Source organism: Neomonachus schauinslandi, chromosome 14, assembly GCF_002201575.2.
Source record: "Neomonachus schauinslandi chromosome 14, ASM220157v2, whole genome shotgun sequence".
Lineage (NCBI taxonomy): Eukaryota > Metazoa > Chordata > Mammalia > Carnivora > Phocidae > Neomonachus > Neomonachus schauinslandi.
The window spans coordinates 52,341,348-52,369,016 of NC_058416.1; the positions used below are offsets into that span (position 1 = coordinate 52,341,348).

The 27,669-nt window shown below is 36.6% G+C and overlaps 1 protein-coding gene across 1 annotated transcript in view; it reads left to right on the top strand.

Annotated features, from left to right (window-relative positions):
* Window positions 1-27,669, top strand: part of SMCHD1 (structural maintenance of chromosomes flexible hinge domain containing 1) — a 145,621-nt gene that overhangs the window by 102,004 nt on the left and 15,948 nt on the right. Inside the window, exons 41-45 of the mRNA XM_021686043.1 lie at window positions 7,138-7,260; window positions 11,272-11,462; window positions 14,011-14,120; window positions 14,381-14,451; window positions 21,300-21,471. Of these exons, the coding sequence (XP_021541718.1) occupies window positions 7,138-7,260; window positions 11,272-11,462; window positions 14,011-14,120; window positions 14,381-14,451; window positions 21,300-21,471 (667 nt within the window). The remainder of the gene's footprint in view (window positions 1-7,137; window positions 7,261-11,271; window positions 11,463-14,010; window positions 14,121-14,380; window positions 14,452-21,299; window positions 21,472-27,669) is intronic.

Below are 27,669 nucleotides of genomic sequence, written 5' to 3' on the forward strand. Positions count from 1 at the left end.
TTTTTTTTTTTTGCCTTACCATATATTGCATTATTTGTTTCAGAGGTACAGATCTGTGATTCAACAGTCTTGCACAATTCACAGCGCTCACCATAGCACATATCCTCCCCAATGTCTATCACCCAGCCACCCCATCCCTCCCACCCACACCCCCACTCCAGCAACCCTCAGTTTGTTTCCTGAGATTAAGAATTCCTCAGTGAGGTCATATGATACATGATTTTCACTGATTGACTTATTTCACTCAGCATAACACCCTCCAGTTCCATCCACGTCGTTGCAAATGGCAAAATCTCATTCCTTTTGATGGCTGCATAATATTCCATTGTATATATATACCACTTCTTCTTTATCCATTCATCTGTCGATGGACATCTTGGCTCTTTCCACAGTTTGGCTATTGTGGACATTGCTGCTATAAGCATCGGGGTGCATGTACGCCTTCGGATCCCTACATTTGTACCTTTGGGGTAAATACCAGTAGTGCAATTGCTGGATCATATGGTAGCTCTATTTTCAACTTTTTGAGGAACCTCCATACTGTTTTCCAGAGTGGCTGTACCAGCTTGCATTCCCACCAACAGTGTAGGAGGGTTCCCCTTTCTCCGCATCCCCGCCAACATCTGTCATTTCCTGACTTGTTAATTTTAGCCATTTTGACTGGTGTGAGGTGGTATCTCATTGAGGTTTTGATTTGGATTTCCCTGATGCCAAGTGATGTTGAGCACTTTTTCATGTGTCTGTTGGCCATTTGGATGTCTTCTTTGGAAAAATGTCTGTTCATGTCTTCTGCCCATTTCTTGATTGGATCATTTGTTCTTTGGGTGTTGAGTTTGATAAGTTCTTTATAGATTTTGGATACTAGCCCTTTATCTGATATGTCATTTGCAAATATCTTCTCCCATTCTGTTGGTTGTCTTTTGGTTTTGTTGACTGTTTCTTTGCTTTGCAAAAGCTTTTTCTCTTGATGAAGTCCCAATAGTTCATTTTTGCCCTTGCTTCCCTTGCCTTTGGCGATGTTTCTAGGAAGAAGTTGCTGAGGCTGAGGTCGAAGAGGTTGCTGCCTGTGTTCTCCTTTAGGATTTTGATGGACTCCTGTCTCACCTTTAGGTCTTTCATCCATTTTGAGTCTATTTTTGTGTGTGGTGGAAGGAAATGGTCCAGTTTCATTCTTCTGCATGTGGCTGTATAATTTTCCCAACACCATTTGTTGAACAGACTTTTTCCATTGGACATTCTTTTCTGCTTTGTCAAAGATGAGTTGACCATAGAGTTAAGGGTCCATTTCTGGGCTCTCTATTCTGTTCCATTGATCTATGTGTCTGTTTTTGTGCCAGTACCATACTGTCTTGATGATGACAGCTTTGTAATAGAGCTGGAAGTCCGGAATTGTGATGCCACCAGCTTTGCTTTTCTTTTCCAACACTCCTCTGGCTATTTGGGGTCTTTTCTGGTTCCATACAAATTTTAGGATGATTTGTTCCATTTCTTTGAAAAAAGTGGATGGTATTTTGATGGGGATTGCATTGAATGTGTAGATTGCTCTGGGTAGCTTTGACATCTTCACAATATTTGTTCTTCCAGTCCATGAGCATGGAACGTTTTTCCATTTCTTTGTGTCTTCCTCAATTTCTTCCATGAGTATTTTATAGTTTTTTGAGTACAGATCCTTTGCCTCTTTGGTTAGATTTATTCCTAGGTATCATATGGTTTTGGGTGCAATTGTAAATGGGATCGACTCCTTAATTTCTCTTTCTTCTGTCTTGTTGTTGGTGTATAGGAATGCCACTGATTTCTGTGCATTGATTTTATATCCTGCCCCTTTACTGAATTCCTGTATGAGTTCTAGCAGTTTTGGGTTTTCCACATAAAGTATCATATCATCTGCAAAGCCTGAGAGTTTGACTGCTTCTTTGCCGATGTGGATGCCTTTTATTTCTGTTTGTTGTCTAATTGCTGTGGCTAGGACTTCTAGTACTATCTAGAATAGCAGTGGTGATAGTGGACATCTCTGCCATGTTCCTGACCTTAGGGGGAAAGCTCTCAGTTTTTCCCCATTGAGAATGATATTCGCTGTGGATTTTTCATAGGTGGCTTTTATGATATTGAGGTATGTACCCTCTCTCTCTATACTCTGAAGACTTTTGATCAAGAAAGGATGTTGTACTTTGTCAAATACTTTTTCTGCATCTGTTGAGAGGATCATATGATTCTTGTTCTTTCTTTTATTAATGTATCCCGTTGATTGATTTCCAAATGTTGAACCAACCTTGCAGCCCAGGGATAAATCCCACTTGGTCATGGTGAATAATCTTTTTAATGTACTGTTGGATCCTACTGGCTAGTATTTTGGTGAGAATTTTTGCACCCATGTTCATCAAGGATATTGGTCTGTAATTCTCCTTTTTGATGGAGTCTTTGTCTGGTTTGGGGATCAAGGTAATGGTGGCCTCATAAAACGAGTTTGGAAGTTTTCCTTCCATTTCTATTTTTTGGAACAGTTTCAGAAGAATAGGTATTAATTCTTCTTGAAATGTTTGGTAGAATTCCCCTTGGAAGCCATCTGGCCCTGGGCTTTTGTTTTTTGGGAGATTTTTGATGACTGCTTCAATTTCCTTAGTGGTTATAGGTCTGTTCAGGTTTTCTATTTTTTCCTGGTTCAGTTTTGGTAGTTGATACATCTCTAGGAATGCATCCATTTCTTCCAGGTTATCTAATTTGCTGGCATAGAGTTGCTCATAATATGTTCTTATGATTGTTTGTATTTCTTTGGTGTTGGTTGTGATCTCTCCTCTTTCATTCATGATTTTGTTGATTTGGGTCCTTTCTCTGTTCTTTTTGATAAGTCTGGCTAGGGGTTTATCAATCTTGTTAATTCTTTCAAAGAACCAGCTCCTAGTTTCGTTGATCTGTTCTACTGTTCTTTTGGTTTCTATTTCATGGATTTCTGCTCTGATCTTTATGATTTCTCTTCTCCTGCTGGGTTTAGGCTTTATTTGCTGTTTTTTCTCTAGCTCCTTTAGGTGTAGGGTTAGGTTGTGTATTTGAGACCTTTCTTATTTCTTGAGAAAGGCTTGTATTGCTATATACTTTCCTCTTAGGACTGCCTTGCCTTTGCTGCATCCCAAAGATTTTGAACAGTTGTGTTTTCATTTTCATTGGTTTCCATGTATTTTTTTAATTCTTCTTTAATTTCCTGGTTGACCATTCATTCTTTAGTAGGATGCTCTTTAGCCTCCATTTATTTGAGTTTTTTCCAACTTTCCTCTTGTGATTGAGTTCTAGTTTCAACGCATTGTGGTCTGAAAATAGGCAGGGAATGATCCCAGTCTTTTGGTACCAGTTCAGACCTGATTTGTGACCTAGGATGTGATCTATTCTGGAGAATGTTCCATGGGCACTAAAGAAGAATGTGTATTCTGTTACTTTGGGATGGAATGTTCTGAATATGTCTGTGAAGTCCATTTGGTCCAGTGTGTCATTTAAAGTCTTTATTTCCTTGTTGATCTTTTGCTTAGATGATCTGTCCATTTCAGTGAGGGGGGTGTTAAAGTCCCCCACTATTATTTTATTGTTGTCAATGTGTTTCTTGGGTTTTGTTATTAATTGGCTGCTGCCATGTTAGGGGCATAGGTATTTACTATTGTTAGATCTTCTTGTTGGATAGACCCTTTTAGTAAGATATAGTGTCCTTCCTCATCTCTTATTACAGTCTTTGGTTTAAAATCTAATTTGTCTGATATAAGGATTGCCACTCCAGCTTTCTTTTGATGTCCATTAGCATGGTAAATGGTTTTCCACCCCCTCACTTTCAATCTGGGGGTGTTTTTGGGTCTAAAATGAGTCTCTTGCAGACAGCATATCGATGGGTCCTGTTTTTTAATCCAATCTGATAGTCTGTGTCTTTTGATTGGGGCATTTAGCCCATGTATATTCAGGGTAACTATTGAAAGATATGAATTTAGTGCCGTTGTATTGCCTATAAGGTGACTGTTACTGTATATTGTCTGTGTTCCTTTCTGGTCTATGTTGTTTTTAGGCTCTCTCTTTGCTTAGAGGACCCCTTTCAATATTTCTTGTAGGGCTGGTTTCATGTTTGTAAATGCCTTTAGTTTTTGTTTGTCCTGGAAGCTTTTTATCTCTCCTTCTATTTTCAGTGACAACCTAGCTGGATCTAGTATTCTTGGCTGCATATTTTTCTCATTTAGTGCTCTGAATATATCCTGCCAGTCCTTTCTGGCCTGCCAGGTCTCTGTGGATAGGTCTGTTGCCAATCTAATGTTTCTACCCTTGTAGGTTACATATCTCTTCTCCCGAGCTGCTTTCAGGATTTTCTCTTTGTCTATGAGACTCGTAAGTTTTACTATTAGATGTCGGGGTGTTGACCTATTTTTATTGATTTTGAGAGGGGTTCTCTGTGCCTCTTGGATTTTCATGCCTGTTTCCTTCCCCAAATTAGGGAAGTTCTCTGCTATAATTTGCTCCAATATACCTTCTGCCCCTCTCTCTCTTTCTTCTTCTTCTGGGATCCCAATTATTCTAATGTTGTTTCTTCTTATGGTATCGCTTATCTCTTGAATTCTGCCCTCGTGATCCAGTAGTTGTTTATCTCTCTTTTTCTCAGCTTCTTTATTTTCCATCATTTGGTCTTCTATATCACTGATTCTTTATTCTGCCTCATTTATCCCAGCAGTTAGAGCCCCCATATTTGATTGCACCTCATTAATAGCCTTTTTTATTTCAACTTGGTTAGATTTTAGTTCTTTTATTTCTCCAGAAAGGGTTTCTCTAATATCTTCCTTGCTTTTTTCAAGCCCATCCAGTATCTTTAAATTGATGATTCTGAACTCTAGATCTGACATCGTACTAATGTCCGTATTCAGTAGGTCCCTGGCAGTAGGTACTACCTCTTGTTCTTTTTGTTGAGGTGATTTTTTCCGTCTTGTCATTTTGTGCAGAGGAGAATAGATTAATGAGAGAACAAAATGCTAACAGGGTAACAACGTCCCCAGAAAATACACTCTAAACAAATCAGAAAAGACCTGAAACCAGGGGAAAAGAAAGGGAAAGAAAGAAAAAAAGAAGAAGAAAAAGATAAAGATAAAAACAAGCAAAAACAGAACAAAACAAAAAAAACCAGAATATGATCAAATATGATCAGGCTGGTGCATAGATCAGTGCCACACACTAGATTTGGGGTGTATTTTGGTCTGTTAGAAGAAAGTGCCTCCCAAAATTTTAAAGAAAGAAAAACTTACATATGTACAAAAATAAGGGTTGATATGATGAAGGGATGGAATATGACTGTAAAGGTGAAAATTATAAAAAATTTTATAAAAGGAATTGATAAGTTGTTTGAAAAAAGAAAGAGGAGGATTAAAAAAAAATGTGATCAGGCAGGAGAGTAGAGCAAAGCCACACACTAGAGATTTAGGTTATATTTTGATCTGTTAGAAGAAAGTGTATCTCAAAATTTTAAAGAGAGAACAACTTATATATATATGCCAAAAATAAGGGTAACTACTCTGAAGGGATAGAATATGACTCTAAAAATGAAAAATGAAAATATTTTTTAAAAGGATTGATAAGATGTTGGTTGAAAAAGAGAAAAAGAAAAATTCAAAAAAAAAATTAACTTTGAAAGACTGAAGAATCATGGTAAAAAAGCCATGGATTCTATGTGCAGTATTCCCTTAGCGCTGGAGTTCTGCTGTTGTCATTGATGGGTAAACTTGGTCTTGGCTGGCTGTTCTTGCTGATCTTCTGGGGGAGGGGCCTGTTGCCGTGGTTCCCAAAGGTCTTTGCTGGAGGCATAATTGCCCCACCCTTGCTGGTCCGGGCTAAGTAATGTGCTCGGGTTTGCTCTCGGGAACTTTTGTTCCCTGTAAGCTTTCCGTACAGCTTTGGAGGACGAGAGTGAGAATGGCGGCCTCCCAATCTCCACCCCGGAGGAGAGGAGAACTCGGGGCCCCGTTCCTCAGTGAGCCGCCAGAGAAAAGCAGTCAGTCACTCCTGTCTCCCCAGTCTCTGGCCGCACTCCGTGCTCACCTGGCCTGTGACCGAGCATTTCTATCTCTGGCACCCGACTCGGTGTGGAGTCTCCACACCCAGCAGATCCCTGCGGTGCGCTCCCACGCCACTCCTCCCAGGGGAGGAAGGAGAGTCTCCCTGGATCTGCTGCTTGTTGGGTCCCTGCTGGAGGAGCAGTGGCCTGACTGTGCCGCGGGTCACGGTTTATGGCAACCCCGAGCTGAGACCCGCGCCTGGGCTCCGTCTCTGCAGCCGGCTTTCCCTCTCTGACACCTGGGAGCTCTGCCGCACTCAGGCACCCCCGGTCTTCCTGTGACCCTGAGGTTCCTGAGACCACACTGTCCCTCGAGGGTTCTACCCTCCGCTTAGCCACTGGAGTGATGTCCCTCAGTGGAGCCGACTTCTAAAAGTTCTGATTTTGTGCTCCGCTGCTCTATCACTTGCCAGAAGTGGCCGACAGAGGCCCCCTCCACCGCTGTCTATCCTCCCGAATATCGCCTCGGATTCACTTCTCCGCACATCCTACCTTCCAGAAAGAGGTCGCTTTTCTGTTCAGAGAGTTGTTGCTGTTCTTTTCTTCGATCTCCTGTTGAGTTTGTAGGTGTTCAGAATGGTTTGATCCCTATCCAGCTGAATTCCTGGGACCAGACGAAATCCAGGTCTCCTATTCCTCCGCCATCTTTCTCCGCCCCCGATAGAATACTTTTTTCAAAGAAATTACAGTTTGTGTTTCTAATGTAATGACCCCAATGTAAGTGAAATTTATAATATGTCAGTTGGAGAACTATATTGAAGGGGCTTCATAAGTTATAACCAGTATATGTGGTGGCAAAGAAAATGAGAGAAAGTGACAATATTTTTTTTAAACTTATGTTTTTTTATGTGTATAGCTCAGTTGCAAAGAGAAGTCCTATTGTGGGTTGTGTATTTCCTAACTATCAAGGTAAAGTCAGTGAGGTGAAAGCTTTACATTACTATAACGTAATGCCTGTTTAATAACTTTATGTTCTTGAGTTGTCCAAATTGTTGATTTTTCTCTGCTATCATTATGGCTGTCTAGTACAGGAGTAATTGGCCTTGTAGTTAATTTTTCTTTACAAATTACAGATGCCACATATTGAAGCACTTTTGAAAAGAAAGTTATCAGAACAGGAAGAACTGAGGAAAAAACCTAGAAGATCATGTACTCTTCCAAACTATACTAAAGGCAGTGGAGATGTTTTGGGAAAGGTTTGTGTTTAAGCCTATTAAGAGGCAGTACATTTTATTATGTTGTTTTGTCTAAAATGTGTTAAAGTGACATTATAATAATAGTGTCAGTTTCTTTGTACTTTTTCATTTTTTCCCATAAATTACTTGTTCTCGTTACCATAATAGGGATTTGGCAGAATTTAAAACTGAAATGCATAATTCCGTAATTCTTATTTACTGTTGAGGGCTGTCGCAGAAATTAGCGTGTTTCAGTCCAAGGCTTGTTATCTGCTTATAGATGCTTTCATGTTATATGACTTAATAGGTAGCCAAGACCTTTCCATGTGACTCAAACTTCAGTGAGACAACAAAAGAAAAAGTTTAGAATTTTGTTGAGTCTAATATTGTTAGAAAGTGAATTCTGGGATTTAAGCTCCTAGAACTTAAGAAAAAACAACAATAAACAAAAAACTTCATGCATATTTACTGCCAAAAGAGTGCCATTCTTTCTTCTTTAATTCTTTGCCTCTTTGGTCTTCCCTTTTGTCAAATGAAATGTATTTTCATTTTTATCTTATGATTATTCAGTCTTGAACATTCTATTTTATAGAAAGTGTTTCTTTATTTTTTAAAGACTTTATTTATTTGACAAAGACACAGCGAGAGAGGGAACACAAGCAGGGGGAGTGGGAGAGGGAGAAGCAGGCTTCCCGCAGAGCAGGGAGCCTGATGCGGGGCTCGATCCCAGGATCCAGGGATCATGACCTGAGCCAAAGGCAGACGCTTAAGGGCTGAGCCACCCGGGCACCCCTCTATTTTTTTTTTTTTTTTTAAAGATTTTATTTACCTACTTGACATAGAGATAGCAAGCACGAGCAGAGGGAGGGGGAGAGGGAGAAGCAGGCTCCCCGCTGATCAGGGAGCCCAATGCGGGGCTTGATCCCAGAGTCCTAGGATCATGACCTGAGCTGAAGGCAAACTCTTAACCAACTGAGCCACCCTAGAAAGTGTTTCTTATAGGTGTCCTCAGCACCTTCAGTTTTTGATGATATTAAGATTTGTGGTATTATATGTATATGTGTTTTACTTGCTAAACTTTTCCATTTAATATGCATCTCCCCTTTCTGCTTTTACCTCTGTTTTAAAATTGAGGAAACTGAAACTGAGGTACAGAAAGATTTAAAAAAACTTGTTCAAGGTTACATATCAAGCGGGTAAATGGCAGAGCACAGACTCAAGCCCAGGCAGTCTGATTCCAAAATCTGATTGTTAAATCACTGTTCTTTATGCCTGTGTACATACTACTTTTACAACCACTGTATGAGTTTTTTATAGTGTTTCTAGTTTTTGCATGAGGATATTGAAATTCAGAGAACTTAATTGTCAATATATAGTTAGTAAGGGGCAGAACTTAGACGTAAACCAAGGTTTCCCTGACTCCAAAGTCCACTGTAGTTTCTTTATAAGTGGTTTCCTAACATCACAAGCCAACTACACAGTGAAAATAGAGGGTAATGGTTACTCCAAAAGTGTGTAACCATGTTTAATAGTGAAACCATGTTGCATTATTATTTAAACCCCGAATATGAAAATTGAAAAATTAAGGTGTAAATTTATAAGTTGGAAAACAAGATTCTGATTTATAATTTTTACAATTGTTATTCCTCAGAACCAATTTAAAGAATTTACAGAAAGAAGCTGTCTTTATAGAAGAAGCAGTGCTATGATTTAAGCATATAGATAACTATAGTTAGCCTGCTTTTAGGTACTGACATTCCACATTCAATGGTTATTTGATACAAAATTCTTAATAGGTAAGATTTTACCAAAGCATAAAATAAATTTTAGCAGAAGAAATATATTTTAAAATCTTCCATTTTAATATTTCTCATACCTAAAAAATCTGGGAGAAACCTTTGAAGTCTCATTTTATGTAGGCTCTCCTCTGTCCTCTCAGAATATGAGCCCTCTCCTAACCATCAAGAGAAAGTTTTCCACTCCCTTCAAATCATGCTTAATCTTCATTGATACGTCTTTAAAAAAATTCTTCCTGGTATTTATTCTAACTAGAATAAATAATTGTGGAATGTAGAAGGGACAAGAGGAGATTTTCACCTAGACTTTATAATGTGTTTTGTGTTTATTTTTATAATTGTGAATACCTCAGTTAACTTGGATGTTTTAGTCTTGCCCTCCTTAATTCCAAATACCTTGAAATTCCATCTGTATTTCTTTCGTTTAAGTGCTATTCATCTCCTATCCCTGAGGAAAAATTCATAACATCCATGAAAAATGGCTAGGGTAGGCTCAAAAAAGCTGAAAAAGTAGTTACAGCTTGAATGAACAGAACATTGTATACGGTACACAAGTAAAAATATTGAGCTCATGTCTCCTTTCGGAAAAGAAAATATTGTATATATACTTTGTATCACCTGAAAGTTTAAGGAGAAAGTGTAATGTTGAGCCTTCCACTCATAGCTTTACTTAGATATAATTACCCCATGGGCCGCCTGGATGGCTCAGTTGGTTAAGCATCCGACTCTTGATTTCAGCTCAGGTCTTGATCTGGGGGTTGTGACATAGAGCCCATGTTGGGCTCAGTGGAAAGTCTGCTTGGGATTCTCTCTTTCCTTCCACCCCCTCCCCCCATGTGCTCTTTCTCTCTCTCAAAATACATATATTTTTTTTTAAATTACCCCATTTATAAGATTAGAGTACTTGTGAACAACCACAAAAGGGATCCCTGTCTTAGCACTTGTGGTCACACGTAGAATGAGATCACTCACTTTGATTTGCCTCTTCTAATACTTCCTCTGTTTGCTGGAACATGTTTTTCTTTCTTTTTTTTTTTTTTAAGATTTTATTTATTTATTTGAGAGAGAGAATGAGAGAGAGAGAGAGGAGAGGGGGGATGGTCAGAGGGAGAAGCAGACTCCCTGCCGAGCAGGAAGCCCGATGCGGGACTCGATCCTGGGACTCCAGGATCATGACCTGAGCCGAAGGCAGTCGCTTAACCAACTGAGCCACCCAGGCGCCCCTGGAACATGTTTTTCATCTTCATTTACATGTAGTAGTTTCTTTGCTTGTCTCTCTTCTTATCTTTATTCCACTAACAGAGCATTGGAATACAAGAGTAGACATTGTGATGTTTCCAACAGTGACTCATTTTCATCGCTAGGGCTGGTTTTTGCAGCCTGGTCAGTTAAGAATAAAGGATAGACAGTTCAGGAGGAAAGGAGAATGTTTTGTGGACCATTTGTTTTTGTGTGTGTGTGGCAGTTTTAAGTTAATAGTTTTTAAAATCAGTACTTTTTAATGGAAACAACTTGACCAACAATCTGTCACAGAATTTTGAGACCCATTAAAACAAAAGTTTGATGAGAAAAAAAAAAAAAGAGTAAAGGATAGATGTGACTATACCAGTGTAGTGAATGAGCTTTTGAAATTGGCCTCAAAATTTCAATCTTGTTAGACTTTGAGCAAGAATGCTTGTGACTAAAGTATTTGTAAATAGGAGAGGGGCTACTTACCCTAAGTTCCAGTGTGTTCTTATAAGCAGAAGAAATGATTCTTATTTGTGGTGTTTGGATTTGTTTTTGAAAGAAATACTATAATATTGGAGTAAGATATCTACTTAGAAAGGTATGATATGTAACTATTTTTAATTGAATCTTAATCTTCATCTATTGTATGTGTATATTATTTAAATGTATTTTATGATTATTTTATCAATTAAGACATATCTCAATAGTAGAGCTATCAACTGTGAAAAATGTACATCATCAATTAGCTGATAACATTCTAAGTATTTTTACTTGCTCATTTCCAAAATTAATAGGAGTTTAATTTGTAGATGAGTTTTTCCAAAATTTAATAGCAGAATAGATATTTAATATTCAAACCAGTAAGTTTTTGTAGCTTGAGAATTTTTTGTTAATTCATGTGAGTATTTCAGAAAAGGTTTTGCTGTTTAGATGTGGGCTTTTAAAATAATAGCAAATTTTTATACATTTAAAAGTTTTTTACTTGATTTTTAAAAATGGCTTATAGATTGCACACCTGGCACAAATTGAAGATGATAGAGCTGCAATGGTTATTTCTTGGCATCTGGCAAGTGACATGGATTGTGTTGTCACCCTGACCACTGATGCTGCACGTCGTATCTATGATGAAACTCAAGGTCGTCAGCAGGTGTTGCCCCTGGATTCTATTTATAAGAAGACTCTTCCAGATTGGAAAAGGTTAGAAAAAAAAGTGGGAGTAATGACTTTTTCTGAAATATCTTTTTCTTTTTTTAAAAAATTTATTTTTTATTACATTCAGTTAGCCACTATATAGTACGTCATTAGTTTTTGATGTAGTGTTCAGTGATTCGTTAGTTGCGTATAACACCCAGTGCTCATCACAACACGTGCCCTTCTTAATACCCATCACCTGGTTACCCCGTCCCCCCACCACCCCCCTTCTGTAACCCTCAGTTTGTTTCCCAGAGTCCAGAGTCTCTCATGGTTTGTCTCCCTCTCTGATTTCTTCCCATTCAGTTTTCCCTCCCTTTCATTCTGTTGCTTATGTTCCACGTATGAGTGAAACCATATGATAATTGTCTTTCTCTGCTTGACTGATTTCACTTGGCATAATTCCCTCCAGTTCCATCCATGTCAATGCAAATGGTGTGTATTCATCCTTTCTGATGGCTGATATTCCATTGTATATATATACCACATCTTCTTTATCCATTCATCTGTTGAAGGGCATCTCGGCTCCTTCCACAGTTTGGCTATTGTGGACATTGCTGCTACGAACACTGGGGGACATGTGCCCCTTCTTTTCACTACATCTGTATCTTTGGGATAAATACCCAGTAGTACAATTGCTGGGTCATAGGGTAATTCTATTTTCAACATCTTGAGGAACCTCCATACTGTTTTCCAGAGTGGCTGTACCAACTTGCATTCCCACCAACAGTGTAAGAGGGTTCCCCTTTCTCCACATCCTCGCCGACATTTGTTGTTTCCTGTTTTGTTAATTTTTGCCATTCTAACTGTTGTAAGGTGGTATCTCATTGTGGTTTTGATTTGTATTTCCCTGATGCCGAGCGATGTTGAGCATTTTTTCCTGTGTCTGGTAGCCATTTGTATGTCTTCTGTTAACGAAGTGCTTAATTTTAAAATGGTTTCTATAAAAGATGCCAAAAACAAACTGAGCAGTGACTCCAATTATCTAGATTATTTTTATTTTCGTTACAAATGTGTATACTTCATTAAGGTGGGTATTGCAGTGTATTTACTCATATATGCTGGCCGTGTTTAATTTGCCAAGTAAATGTTATTTGTATATAAGTTACACAGGCACATACAAACCCAAAGCAAATTTTTGGCTTTTACAATAGAAAGGATGTCAATATTATTGATGAAATATGAAACTCTTTTATTTGGAGTAAGTGTATAGATGCACGTGTTTTGTCCTGTTTATGTCCTGTGAAGATAAGCGGTCATTATTTAGGTAGAGAAAGTCTCTGTTGTAACTGCCAGTAGCGAAGTTGAAATGTAAGAGACTATCTAGTTAGAATGTTTTATTATTTTAATATAAATCTGGTTTCTTTAATTCCTCATTTACTTTTTAAAACGTTTTTAGGGAATAACCATGCAAACCAATCAGGCATTTTTTATCTAAATTTAGAAATATTTTATGTTTAGTCTGATTTTGACCTTAAAAGACTGAAAGGAAATGGTAACAAAACAAAAAAGATAAAATGTAGAACAGTATTGATAATTTTCTCAGATTCCTAAATAGAGCTTTACAGTTGGGTAGGAATAAGGACTTAAGGAGAATAAGAACTCTAATATATTAAAGAGTCTACTGTGTTATTAAACTAACATGTATTTCATTTGTAATCTAAAAATAGTTTGAGGAAACAACCAGAATTTGAACTCGAATCTGTCTGCTTCTAAAATCTCCCACTCTGCTACTGCTCAGTACCCATTTTAAACAACATGGGGAAACCAGTCAGATCATAATTCCTGTGTTCATTAAGGGTAATACTTTTGGTGTGAAGAATTTTTCCCTTTAGGAGGGCTTCTTTTATCAGCAGAATCCATTAAAACCAAGTTAAAAATCTTTGATTTAGGGAAAGTATGGATTTGGTATTTAGTGCTAATGTTTGCACTGGAAACTAGTTATCCTCTCTGTTCCTGGTATTGTGGCTCTTACTGGGATTGAGTTACCTAGCTCCTAGACCCACCCCTACCCTCCAGCACTCCTACTTTCAAGAAGATGTGCAAAAAGCTCTGCCACGTGGAAGGGAGAGGTCCTGACACACTAGTCAGCCTCCACCTCTTGAATCCCATTGTTGTCTCTGGCTTCAGTTGTCATTCTGTACTCTGTGGGAAGGGACACAGAGCCAGAGTACCTGATCTACCTCCCTCACATGGATCTCTGTCTTGGGCCTTGCCTCTTCCCCTGTCCATGCTAAGGTCACTCTCCACATGAGATAGTCATTTTATTGGCATCCCCATTTAGGGCCAGCTTTAGAGGCTGCTTTTTCCCTTGTCAGACTCAACAGCAATTATTTTATATTGATTTTAGTAGAACAGATAAAACTAAGTAGGTATTCTTATATAGTAAATATTCTCATTTCTAAGGAAATTTAGTAGTGTCACTTATGGATGGGGAATTGATTTAAATGATCGCAATAATGATAAGCAATATATACATATGTTTTTTATATTGTTTTTTTAATTAAAAATACATACTTGTTTTAATATATTTTTTAAATTTCTTTTCATTCAGACCTCTACCTCATTACCGAAATGGAAGATTGTATTTTAAACCCATTGGAGATCCAGTCTTTGCCCGAGATTTGTTAACATTTCCAGATAATGTAGAACATTGTGAAACAGGTAAAGGAAATTATGGTGGCTTTTTAATTCAGATGCTACACTTATGATCCAGATATACAAATTACTGGTTATGGAAATTTATGTTCTTATTTATTTTATAAGTTATAGTTTTATTGATATTTTAATCTCTTTATTCTTGTTAAAGTGTTGAAATAAAATTCTAACGTTACCATTCTTTCTAAGAAAATTTTGTAATGTGTTAATATTTTAATATGACCAAAGAAGATGTCATAATTTTTAAAATTTATTGAATTTTTTAGTATTTGGTATGCTGTTAGGAGACACCATTATTTTGGATAATTTGGATGCTGCCAATCATTATAGAAAAGAGGTATGTATTTGAATTTTTTTTAATTTGTAGCTCTAATTTTAATGTGTATTTTTAAAGTTTAACATATTTTTAAAGTTTAAAAGCCCTATTAGAAATAATTTTATGATAATATTCAGATGGCTAACCTTGTCAAACCAATTTAAATCCTACAAATTGATAAGCAATATAAAATTGGGCACAATATGTGAATGTATGGGCCAAGAAATTCAAATGAGACATGTTTTTGGGATTTGAAATTGTCTAAAACTCAAGGCCAGTATCTACTCTTGACAATGGTATTGGAAAAAGTATTCTCAGATAATGTTGTGGAAATGTAATTTGGTGTAACTCTTATTTATTAGTTGTTAGGGCTGCTGTGACAAAGTGCCAGAGACTAAGTAGCTTAAACAATAGAAATTGATGGCCTCACAGTTCCAGAGGCTTGAAATCCAAATTCAAGGTGTGGGCAGGGTTGATTCTTTACGAGGGCTGTGAGGCAAGGATTTATCCCAGGCCTCTCTCCTTGGTTTGTGGATGGTCATCTTCTCCCTGTGTCTGTTCACATCTATGCCTGTTTGTGTCCCCTTCTTACAAAGATACCACTCGTTAGGTTAGGGCCTAACGTTATGACCTCATTTTAACTTGATTACTTCTGTAAAGACACTATCTTTAAGTAAGGTCATATTCGGAGGAACTGAGGGGTTAGGACTTCAACATAGGAATTTTGAGGGACAAAATTCAACCCGTAACACCTTTGAAGGGCAGTTTGCAATATAAATGTTTCAGTTATCCATTGCTACCTGGCAAACACTGCAAAAGTTACTGGCATTAAACAATAACAACATACTAGTTCTCAGGTCTCTGTGGGTGTCTCCAAGTAATGTTAGCTAGTTGCAGTGTTGGCTGGTTACACTTGGGATGGTGAGAGCTCCAAAGTGCCTCACTCACACAGCTGGTGGTTGATACTGGTTACTTGTTGGGAATTCAGCCGCGTCTGGCCAGAGGCTCATCTGGCACTGTCTTCTGAGGTTACTCTTCTCACACACATCCTCTCCCCAGGGTGCTGTGAATAATGCCTAAGAGAATCTAGGAAGCAGTGCCTTAAATCTGAGGTCTTAACAAAGAGACATCCTTGACTTCATTTTGACTCTTAGGATCATTTTACTGGCTGTGCAGTGGGTTTTATCTTAGTTCTGAGGCTCTCCATTTCTTTTTCAAGAGCATTGTGGTTACTGAACAGGCTGGAGATGAAAATCACCCCACACATCCGGATTAGAAATATTTCCTCAAAATTATTTTTATTTCCTTATTTCCTTTATTATTATTAATTTCCTTGAAATCAGTTCCTACTCTTTATCTCCCACTCATACTGACAGTTGATAATGGCTGCTGGCTAGGCACTAAGTTGGAGCTGTAAGCTGGCAGACTTGGATCTCTCCATGTGAGTCTCTACTTGTAACTGCTCAGGCTTTTTCAGATGGCATCTGGGTTTTAAGAAGGGGTGTTCCAAGCAGTTAAGACAGAAGCTGCAGGTCTCTCAAGTCCCAGCCGCGGAAAGTACATTTCATAGGTCAGTCTGGCCACTCCAGATCCGAGGAATACGTGGAGAGGTGGGAATAGACTCTCTCTTCCCCATGGGAGAAGGAGCAAAGAATTTGCAGCCATCTCTATACCATCACCATGTATTGAAATAATTTATGTGACAGACACACTGCCACAAGTGTGTGAAGATATGTTTTAAGAATATCAGAGTATTAAAAGAATTTATAATTGGTAACTTTGGAAACAGTCTTAAATGTCCATCATTTAGGATTGGACAACTCCATTATAGTAATTTATACAGTAGAGTATATGTTGCTGTTAAAAAGAGTATAATAAATTTCCGTGTCCTAACGAGGAAGGTGTACAAAATACATTTTGTTGAAAAGTTGCAAAATTATGTATAAGCTGATGCCTTTTAAAAAAACATAAGCTTATGGTGGGGAGGGGATGGGCAAAATGGGTGAAAAAGAGTGGGAGATACACACTTGCAGTTGTGGAATGAATAAATCATGGGAATAAAAGACACAGCGTAGGAAATATAGTCAATTATACTATGATAGCGATATATGGTGACGGATAGTAGCTACACTTGTGGTGAGCATAGTATAACCTATAGAGATGTGGAATCACTATGTTGTATACCAGAAACTAATGTAACATTGTGTGTCACCTATAAAATTTTTAATTTAAAAATATATGAGTTTTTATGTACTTTAAACAAACTGGAAGAATATGTTGTATACTGTTGGATATACTTAGGGTTATCACTTCTGTATTACTTATAAAAAAAATCTCTGAAGGAGGGCCTTTTAGAGGGCTGTTCTAGAGATTGAATAAAATAATACATATAAAGCATTAAGCAGAGAGCCTGGAATATGGTAAAATTTCAGTAAAGGAAAGTTCTCTTTGTATCTGAGATCCAGGGGTCTTGAATTCTTTAATACACAACAAGTATAACATTTAATAAGTATAGTATTAGGAGCTTAGAATTACCAGGTGATAAACATGTTGAAAAACATTATAGGCTTGCAAATTACTGTAACTGAAAATGAGTAAGAATGTTTGCGGTTATGTAAGAGAAGACAGAGGCCAGTTTAAAATATGAGCCAGTATCTATAAATAGTGTATTCTAGAATCATGGATACCTTAGAGATAATATATTCTCACTTTCCAAGTGAGAAACTTTAAGCTCAAAACAAATAATGGATCTGTATCAAATCACACCAACTTATGGTGGAACTAGAACTGTCAGAGAAGTTTTTCTTTGGAGCCACTTAAGAAGAAATAAATGTGCCCTGATTTAGGAGAGCTTAATTAGTGAGATTATTGAAAATTATACAACTAATTGAGGAATAGTATTTGGCATCTTCATGAATGTTTCCATGGGAACCTAATAATGGCTGTAATATACTATACCAGAAAACAGTTGTCGATGGAGAAGCTACTGTATTCTGGTAGTGATTGGCATATTTATATGTCCTGAATTATGGAGTAGAAACCATCCCCATTAAGTGTCATGACAACATGGAATCTATTAGGAGAAGATGAAAAACTTACTAGTGAGGATAGAAGTAACAAATTGGATAACAACTAGAAGATTCTACTTAGTTCAGTCAATATTTGGACACTTGACTGAGACACAGTGGATGCTGTTTCATGTTGAACAACTGGCTCTCTGGTGAGTGGGGTGATGGGACCTTGATTTGTAGCTTTTGCCCATGGTGTAAGTCCTCATCACAGCTGATTTCCAGTGCCTATGTGCAGCCATTGAATGAGGTGTTCAGGAGAATTGGCTCTCATGACCCAGTAAATGCTGGCTCCAGCACACTATCAGGCACAGTACTAGGCTCTGAGGGTTATACAGAGATGGACTAGACAACGCAGAGGAAATTCATGTAGAGATGAGCTAAAAGGCTGTTTCTGGCTATATATCATTATGATATGTATCTTAGTATTTGAACTGGCAAAAAGGTAAGGTTTCTAAGTGATGGTAGAACTCAGAGAGGTAAGTAGAACACGAAAGCCAGGTTTTGCTTAGAGAACAGTTATCAGACTAATTGAAATTGATCATCAGTTTTCATTTCTTTGAGGGCTCAGAAGGTAGGAGATAAAACCCAGGGCTTTAACCAGAGTGGGGAATCTGATAAAAGATCCCTTTCCCAATAAACTGGATCCCCTAAAGGGCTAAACTTTAGTGTAAGTTGAACAAAAAACCTGCCATTTCCATTTCAACTCCCAAGTGCCTCTGGAGACTGCAAGAAAATTACCTCTCTTGAATGTTGGCACTAGGTAGAAAAGGAAAAAAAAAATCAAACTCTTTTCCTAGAGCATTCATTAGTATCAGTAAATTGGCCTTTGTTTGCAACCTACATTCACAGTACTTGGATGGTCTGAAAAATTTCAAGGTAAACATTTGGTTTCACATGGTGCTAGACTGGTAGTGTCCTTAGATACCTGATTGGAGGAAACACAGATTATCTCTGGAAGAATTCACCTTTATCTTAGACTTAAAATAATTTCCATATTGAACATAAGAGCAAGTATTTTTAAGTATGTTTATATAATTCAAGAAAAGTGTTGAAAATTAGAAAAGAGCAAGTTTACTTGAAAAGATAAATAGAGCTTCTAAAACTAGAAAATATACATTAAAAAAAAAAATAAGATGCTCTCTGGGAAGGTTAAACAGCTTAAGAGAGAATTCGTGAATTGGAAGGTAGATCAGAACAATTGTCCAGACTGCAGCCCAGAGAGAGGGAAAGTAAGAAAAGGAGGTGGTTAAGAGTCCTGAAGGACAATGTGAAAATCTCAAATACAAAATAAAAGTCTAATCAAAGTGCCAGAGTGGAGGGAGAAAAGGATCATAAGGCAGTATCTGAAGAATCTAATAGGTGAAAACTTTTTAGAATTGATGAAAAGACACCAATCCATAGCTTTAAAAAAGAAATGTAGGGGCACCTGGATGGCTTAGGCAGTTAAGTTGCCAGCTCTTGATTTCAGCTCAGGTCATGATCTCAGGGCTCATGGGATCGAGCCCCACGTCGGGCTCCACAGTCAGCATGGAGTCTGCTTGAGGATTCTCTCCCTCGGTTCCTCCCCGCCCTCGCTCACTCTCGCACTCTCTGTCTCTAAAATAAATGAATAAATCTCTTTTAAAAATAAATAAGAATGTAATAGAGTAATATGTGACAAAAGGCTGGTACAGTATTTGTTCCTCATAATTCGTGTAGCAAATACTGATTGCTTTGCTTCCTAAGTTTAGAATCAAGTCTTGTAATTCTACCAGTTAAGTACTTTTCTAAAGCTTTTCTGAGAAAAGGCTTTCATGGTATCCCCTTGTAACATTGGTTTTGGTAGTGTTTGTTAGTGTTTTCTCTTCCTAAATACTTCATGTTTATACTGCTTCAACCTGTCAACTCCTCAGTTTATTTTACTCCCCTTAGTCCCCACAGCACTTCTGAATAGGTATTCCTAGAGCTGAAGAACTTTTGCTCACTCACTGAATTTGCAAAAGCTATTACCTTTTTTGTCCTAATTGAGTGCTTAGAAGGTTAGAACCATAAGATTGAAGGATACTTTTGAGAGTTGAAACTGTCCATTAAAGTAATATTCGCAGAATTGTTGTAGAAGGGAGCCAAACTCTCCTTTTTATTGGAGGCGTGTAACTCATATTGTCAGTCTGTTAACAAGAGAATGGACAAGTCTGTAAATTAATTTGAGTATGTATGTTATTTAAGATGGTATTAAATCCTTAAAAACATTGCCTGAGTCTTGATAAATGGATAAATGACTCCAGTTTGTATTTTTAATGTTCACTTTTAGAAAACATGTAAATCCAAACCAAAACTAAAAAAGTAAAGATGTGATTGTTTGTAGTAAAACAAAATTATAGTAAAACAAAAAGATTGATTTCACCAAAGAGTTCACCACAGATTTTCTTCAAATAGGCATCTTACTGCATTTAAATTTTCTTTTTAAGATTTTTTTTATTTTTAAGTAATCTCTATACCCAACATGGGGCTCAAACTTAGAACTGCGAGATCAGGAGTCCCATGCTTTACTGACTGAGCTAGCCAGGACCCCCTGCATTTAAATTTTTTAAAAAGTATCCACTTCAATGGGAAACCATTTGTAAAAGTACCTCTGAAATTATATTAAAAGAATAAATACTAGTCATGATTTTATTACATTTTTTCATTTACTACTGTTACTTTTTCATTTTTAAAAATAAAATTTAATATTTTTTAAAATTCAGAGACTAACCCCAATATTAGATTGATTAGGTATTTTTACATATTAAATTATGTTTTTCAATCATTTAATGTATGTGTTCTATTTCATTGTGTGGATGTATCCTAATTTATGTAACTTGTTGAGACTTGCAACATTCATAGCTTTTATTAAAACAGTGTTTTAGTGCACATTGTTCACATCTGTGATTTTTCTTCAGAATAAATTCTTAGAAGTGAATTGCTGGGCCATGCAAAACGTTAAGCTTTTTAATACTTACTACATTTCCTTTGAGATATGCTGTCCCAGAATAGATTAGTACAAGAAGACCTTTCTCCCTAGCTCTCCCAACTTTCAGTGTGGTGTGTGTTAACATTTTGAGTAGTGAAAAGATCTTACTTGAATTCCACTTCTCTCATTTTACATTTTATTTTTGTCTGTTTCCTAGACTTTTTTTGAAAGACCGTTCTTAAAGATCATGAAATAGTAAATCCAGTGTCTTTCTTTTATTCTCTAACTTTTCTGAAGCGTCTAATTCTTCACTAACCCTTCCTACTTCCCATTCCATGACTTAGGCTTTACTACATAATTCTAGTCCTCCCAAATCTGACATTACTAGCTCTTTTTCTTCCCATAGTTGAAATTATAGTATTATCCTCTAAAGATTCAGCCCTGTGCTTTTCCATCTGTATTCTTCAGCCTCGTATTCTCTTTTTGCTTTCCTTTGGTCATCTGGAAAACTTGTATCTAATAGAAGGAAACTGAGATAGTGATGCTGCGTTGATACTGCTGTGGTTTTCAGAGCACGGAGCTCTCCGGCTTCTCTCTTCCTTCCTCTTATCAATTAAGCCATCAGTTTGACTGTTTCCTTTTGCATCGTCACTATTCCAGTTTAGGCTGACACTTAAGTAACCTAATTCATCTCGCTGCCTCTGGGTTTTTACCCCAGTTCATCTTATATTTCACTAGCTTATTTTGTGAAAATACTAGCATGATCATGTCATTTCTAATCTCAGAACCCTTAAGTGATTTCCCCTTTCTTAGAACAACTGAGATACATTTTATAGGCTCACTAATCAATATTCATTTGCTTACAATAGGTTGTTAAAATTACACACTGTCCTACACTGCTCACCAGAGATGGAGATCGCATTCGAAGTAACGGAAAGTTTGGGGGCCTTCAGAATAAAGCTCCTCCAATGGATAAACTTCGGGGAATGGTATTTGGAGCTCCAATACCAAAACAGTGCCTGGTCTTAGGGGAACAAATAGGTAGGTTGAATAACTAATTAAATAACAATTTCTCATTTGATTTCAGGCCTTTGTCTGGGGCTTGTGTATTGATACTCTAACATGAAAAATTAACCAGTAAAAATATGAATACAATGTTTTTGTCCAGTACTTTCAACTTTCTTATATCAGGTAGTTTTGAATTATATAGAAGGTAGGTTTTCCTTCTTTTTCATTCTTCTTATCTTGAAATAAAAAAACTGTCCTTATTGAATAGATTAGTATTTCATCACATCATCATATTCTTTTTATATTAAAATTGTAACTATCTAGATTACAACTAAACTTTAATTTTAGAGTGCATGACATGACCTCGTTCCCCCATTTTCCCTTCTGCAGGCCTGTCCCCTTGTTTCTAGGCAGCCAATATAATTGCCTCTCCATCTATGCTCTGAAGTGCATATACGTTACAGTAGGTCCCCTACAGGCTATAACTTAAGAGTCTGTTTGCTCTTACTTTTATATAGTTCTAATATACTTGGGTATCTACTTTTGTAGCAAGAAAGTAGTTTGTTGTCATTGTTAACTTTAAAAAATTTTTTGACTACTCTAAGCACCTCTTAAAAGTAGAATCATACAGTATTTGTCCTTTTGTGACTGGCTTATTTCACTGGGCATAATGGCATATGTCAGAATTTCCTTTCTTTTTAGGCTGAATAATATTCTCTTGTATCTGTATATCATATTTTCTTAACTTTTATTAAAGTATAATATACATAGAGAAAAGAGTACAGTACATAAAGAGCTTGGTAGATTTTCACAAAATAAGCACTGCCCCTGTATTAAGGAATAGAACATGATCGACCCTGCAGAAAGTCTCTCATGCACTCTTCCAGTCCCTGCCCAATCCCCTCTTGAAAGCATAACTTCCTTGACTTAAAACAGCATGTCTGTTTTCATACCTTATGTAAATGGAATCATGCAATGCATACTTTTTTGTGTATCTGACTTTGTTCATGCAACACTGTGTATATAGTTCGTTTTCATGGCAGGATAATATTCCATCGTATAAATATACTGTAGTTTATTTCTTTATTCTACTGTTTAAGGAACTTGGATTGTGTTCGGCTTGGGATTATTACTTCAGCCACCAGCAATATTTAAAGTAATAGTTGGGAAAGATGTTGGAAGAAGGTTGTTTTGTGTTCTTTTATGATATGGTCAGTCAGTTGCAGCTGTAAGAGGAGACCCAGGAGAGAGGCTCAGAAAAACAAAGTGTAGTATACTTACAGGTCTTAGAGACAGGAGGCATACCACACCACTCAGGGCCACATGGAAAAAAAACAAATGTGGTGAGGAGGCAGAAGATAAGAGCAAGGAGAGTGCTTAGGCCATAGCCTTTATTGAGGTTTCCATAGGAAAGGCAAGGCATGACAGGCAAACATCTTAGGATTGACTAGCTTGAATAATTTCATGGGCTTTGGGCTTATAGGTATGGGCTCTAGGCAAAGGATGATGTTTAAGACAAAGGAATACTGCTTCTTGGGGTGCACAAGCCAGATAGAAGACGTTTGGCTCTGGATTGGTTAGTTTGCATGCTGTCTGATTGGCTAGCCCCATAAGGGGCAGCCTTTACCCAGCCAGAAAGGTTTTAAGATGTCAAAACATCATAATATACAGAAAATTAAAATTGTATATGATATAAAGGCTCATACTTCTGCTTATGATGGCAGTGAATGCATACAAAAATCTCTGTAGACCATAAGTGAACATCTAAACAAACTGATTATTTAAAAAATCAGAAAAAACAATTCACTTAGGGCTAGTGAATCAACATAAAAAGCCTCAACCCATATCAGTCTAGCACTACAGTTTATGGCAGTGGTTCCCAAGCCAAAAAGAATTACCTGTGGAACTTTAAAAATGCACAGCTGTCATACTGACAATTTGCAATTTCCCTGGGCATCTGAATGTTAGTATAGCAGTATTATCTATAGATCTTTGGGAAGAAAACATTTAATAAAAGATTTTTGTGCCCTTGTTGGGTTATCAAATATGTAATGTTAAGAAATAATGCAAGGATTTCAAAAATAAAACAGTTACATATCCTTCCTGGTAAATATCTTCAAAAATACTCTATACATGCAGACTAATGATTCAGCATTAAGAACTCATTCATTAGGGGCACCTGGGTGGCTCAGTTGGTGGAGCATCCAACTCTTGATATCTGCTCAGGTCATGATCTTAGGGTCCTAAGATTGAACCCCTAAATTGGGCTCTGTACGCAGCAGGGAGTCCGCTTGGGATTCTTTCCCTCTGACCCTCCCCCAGTGCATGCACAGTCTCTCTCTCTCAGATCTTTTTCAAAAACCTCAAATATTGGGGCACCTGGGTGGTTCAGTCATTAAGCATCTCCCTTTGGCTTAGGTCATGATCCCGGGGTCCTGGGATCGAGCCCCGCATTGGGCTCCCTGCTCAGCGGGAAGCCTGCTTCTCCCTCTCCCACTCCCCCTGCTTGTGTTCCCTCTCTCGCTGTGTCTCTCTCTGTCAAGTAAATAAAATCTTTAAAAAAAAAAAAAAAAAACCTCAAATATTAAACTATTTAAAAAATTAAATGAGATCATTCAAGATTATTGAAATGTATAAAATACTTTTGGTTGTAAGCAGTAGCAACCAGCCCTGACCACTTTAAGCAAAACAGGAATGTACTGGCAGAAAATTGGGAGAAATCACAGATTCAAAGATTGGAAACAGCCAAAACAAAATCAAGGATAATTCTGTGACATTCAGCAACCTTGAGTTCCTTGCACCGAGACTTCAGTTTGCATTTTTTAACATGCTCAGACTCTACAACTCGTAGGAGAGGGAAATTCCCTCCTTAGTCAGCTGGCCATAGTAAAGATCAGATAGAAGAGAGCTTTGAGAAACGTTTCTTGCATATCATGGGATTGGTTGCAGAGAAAAAGCAATTTTAAACTAGACTATCACCACAAAAATTGTCTACTATTAACAATTAAAAGCATAGTGTCTTCTAAGTAATTATTCCTACAGTGTTTTGCATTACAGTATTTGATACTAGATACCAGCAAAAAATCAGAGCATAAGATGAAAAAATGAGTATGTACATGTTATAAAATAAGGTGATTAAAAATAAGATCTTGAATAACATGTAAATACATGAAATTTTTTCACTAGAAAGCAAAGACTTATATTTAAAAGATCTAGTCCCAGGACATACAAAAATTTTGTCATTTGTCATTTGTTGGGTCCTTAATATATGTCAGAAAGTATAAAAAAGTTAGATGAAGTAATTAACAAGAGAAACTATGGGAATTTAAATGACATGCACAGTGCCACATGATCAGGAATCTCTTATGTAAAGGTTGTGTTTATGACACTCCTTTATGTTCTTTACAAGGAATCTCCTAAACAAAATATAAAGTGAAATGAAGAGGGGCACCTGGGTGGCTCAGTCATTAAGCATCTGCCTTCGGCTCAGGTCATGATCCCAGGGTCCTGGAATTGAGCCCCTCATCAGGCTCCCTGCTCCACGGGAAGCCTGCTTCTCCCTCTCCCACTCCCCCTGCTTGTGTTCCCTCTCTCGCTGTGTCTCTCTGTCAAATACATAAATATAATCTTAAAAAAATAAAGTGAAATAAAGAATTAACAAAAATATCATGTAAACATTAAATAGAAGAAATCACCAGTAACAAGTGTTAATGCGAAAGCTAACTAACCTCAAGGCAAAGGCACTAAAAGTGCAAAGATAAATTCATTTTGATAAAAGATGTATTCCATACTATAGGTACAAAACTTAATAAACTTGATGCAATAAAATACAGAACCAAAATTTGTAAACTTATTGTAATAATAGAGATAGAAACATTGTTTTGAGGAACCATTTTTCAATGACAGGTTATTAGTCAAAAACATAAGGAATTATCACCTAATAAGTTGCATTACCAGTACTTTCTTAGGTATTTATAGAATATGTCACAAAAATTGGTCATAATTTCAAAGGGTCAAATTGCTACTCAGCTACAATAAGACTACAAATTTTAAGCACATTCTATTTAGGGTACATTTTGTAGCATAATGTAATGGAACTCTAAAAATAACTGTTCCTTTCCTCCCAAAGTAACTACCCCAAATAGCAGACATTTAGAAAAAAGTATTTCATCAAAAAAGAAAAAGTTTAAATGAGCATCACGAATTAGACTTAGGAGACATGACAGCTGAGATCAAATATCAAGTCTATAAGCTGAATGCTTTTATTATTAAATGAGAAAGTAAATATACTAATCATTCAAGTCAAATGTCGGGAAAAGATATTTCAAGAAACAGTACAACCAAATGAATTAGAAAAAAGAAAAACCTTGTACTGAATATATAATTCCTAGAGATGGTCTTTGGGCAAGAACAAATACAAGAGGAATTTTGGCTCAGAGGATCTACTCAGAGATTTCTTAGATTTCTATATTATAAATACATTTAGCATCTCCAAATAAAATGGACTAAATTATAGAAAATTGCAAACAAAATTGCTTTAAATAAGGCATAAAGCTTACATAGACCATTACCGGAGGAAGTGTTCAAGAAGTTCATCCTTACAGTTTTTTAAAGTAAATTTTAAATATAAATTGTTGCATAATGTAAATATGGAGAATACCCAGATCATCTTATGAAATAGTACAGAAAAAGAAAACTAATATTACCACTCTTCAGCTATGTTCAGGAAGTTCTTGGCATAGTTAAATAGAAATAAGTTTAATATTAAAAGGAATAGTTAATGGCTTTATCTACAATGATTTTGCCCCCAGATGTATGTATAGCTGACTTCTTTCTTTCCGGTCTGTGCTTTAGTGTTCTACCTTCAGAAAGAACTTCCTTGATGACTGTATCTGGAATTAGAAGAGTTTTTTGATATAGAAGTACTAGAATAAATGAGCAAAGAAAATATTTCGTAGTTAATTTTTTTAAGTTTGCATAAAATTTTAAAGAACCGTGAAGAGAAAACAGAAAGGCAAATGACAAACTGGGAGAAAATTGCAACATATGGTAGACATAGGTGTTATAGCCCTACTATTAAAACAACCTTTAAAAATCAAGAAAAGAAGATTATAGAAAAATAGATGATAAATAAGCAATTGTCAGTGGAATAATAGTTAATATTTGAAGGCTTACTTATGTATTGGATACTTTGTAAAGCTTGTCACTGGAATGATTTCATTTACTGCTGCTCTCCTCATTTGATAGATGAGGATGTTGAGGCTCACAAAGGTTAGAGAACTTTCCCAAGTTTGGAACAATATATGTATTCATTTGCACGGCGAAGTGAAAGAGTAGAAAGAAAATTGTTTTATTTCTGGATTACATAATTAAGGTAATTTTCTTCTCCATTATCCTTTTCTATATATTTTTCCGGATCTGAATCAACAGTGTGTGTCATTTTTTATAATCAGAAAAGGTTCTAATTGTTTTTAATACTCATGTTCTTTGAACCAGTAACTGGTCTTCTGGGGAACATGCTTAAATAAACCATCCGACATACAGACAAGACTTTTTTTTTACTCACATGAATATTGAAAATAGCACTGTTTTTCAAGCTAAACATTAGAAATGTTAAATGCTTTAATTGAATTTAGAATCTGGGAAATGCCTATTACAATGTTGAAAGTGGTTAGAGCATATAAATGCAAATATGGTGTATGTTAAAAATTAAACCTGCAAACTTTGTGGAATGAAAAACAAGAAAGATGATAGACCTACTGATTTTTTTCCCCCAATCTTCCTTTTCTATATTATTCCAAGTTTTTTATAGAGATCGTATAGGTAGAAATACTTCTTAACAAAAAGCATTAAAATAACTCTGGACATTGTAGAAGCCAAGATACGAAAGAAGAAAGAGTTGTTAATAGCAACTGAAGAAAAGAAAATCCTTTTAAAATAACCAATAATTAGTTAATGTATAGCTTATTATTGTGACATCATCAAACTCTTTAACACTTTTATTATATCCATATATTCCAAATATGTATTATATGTGTGGCCAGCTTAGAGATTATTATACCATGCTTAATTCATTCTACTTAACCTCTCAGTTATTACTATCGATTTATTTTGTTGTTGTTGTTGTTGTTGTATATTAAGTAAAACCATTCTTAGTGTTTTTAGAAGTAGTGACCAAGATTAGTTAAGTGCTGTAGTTTTCAGGGCAGTGATACTTTGTTTTGCTCTATT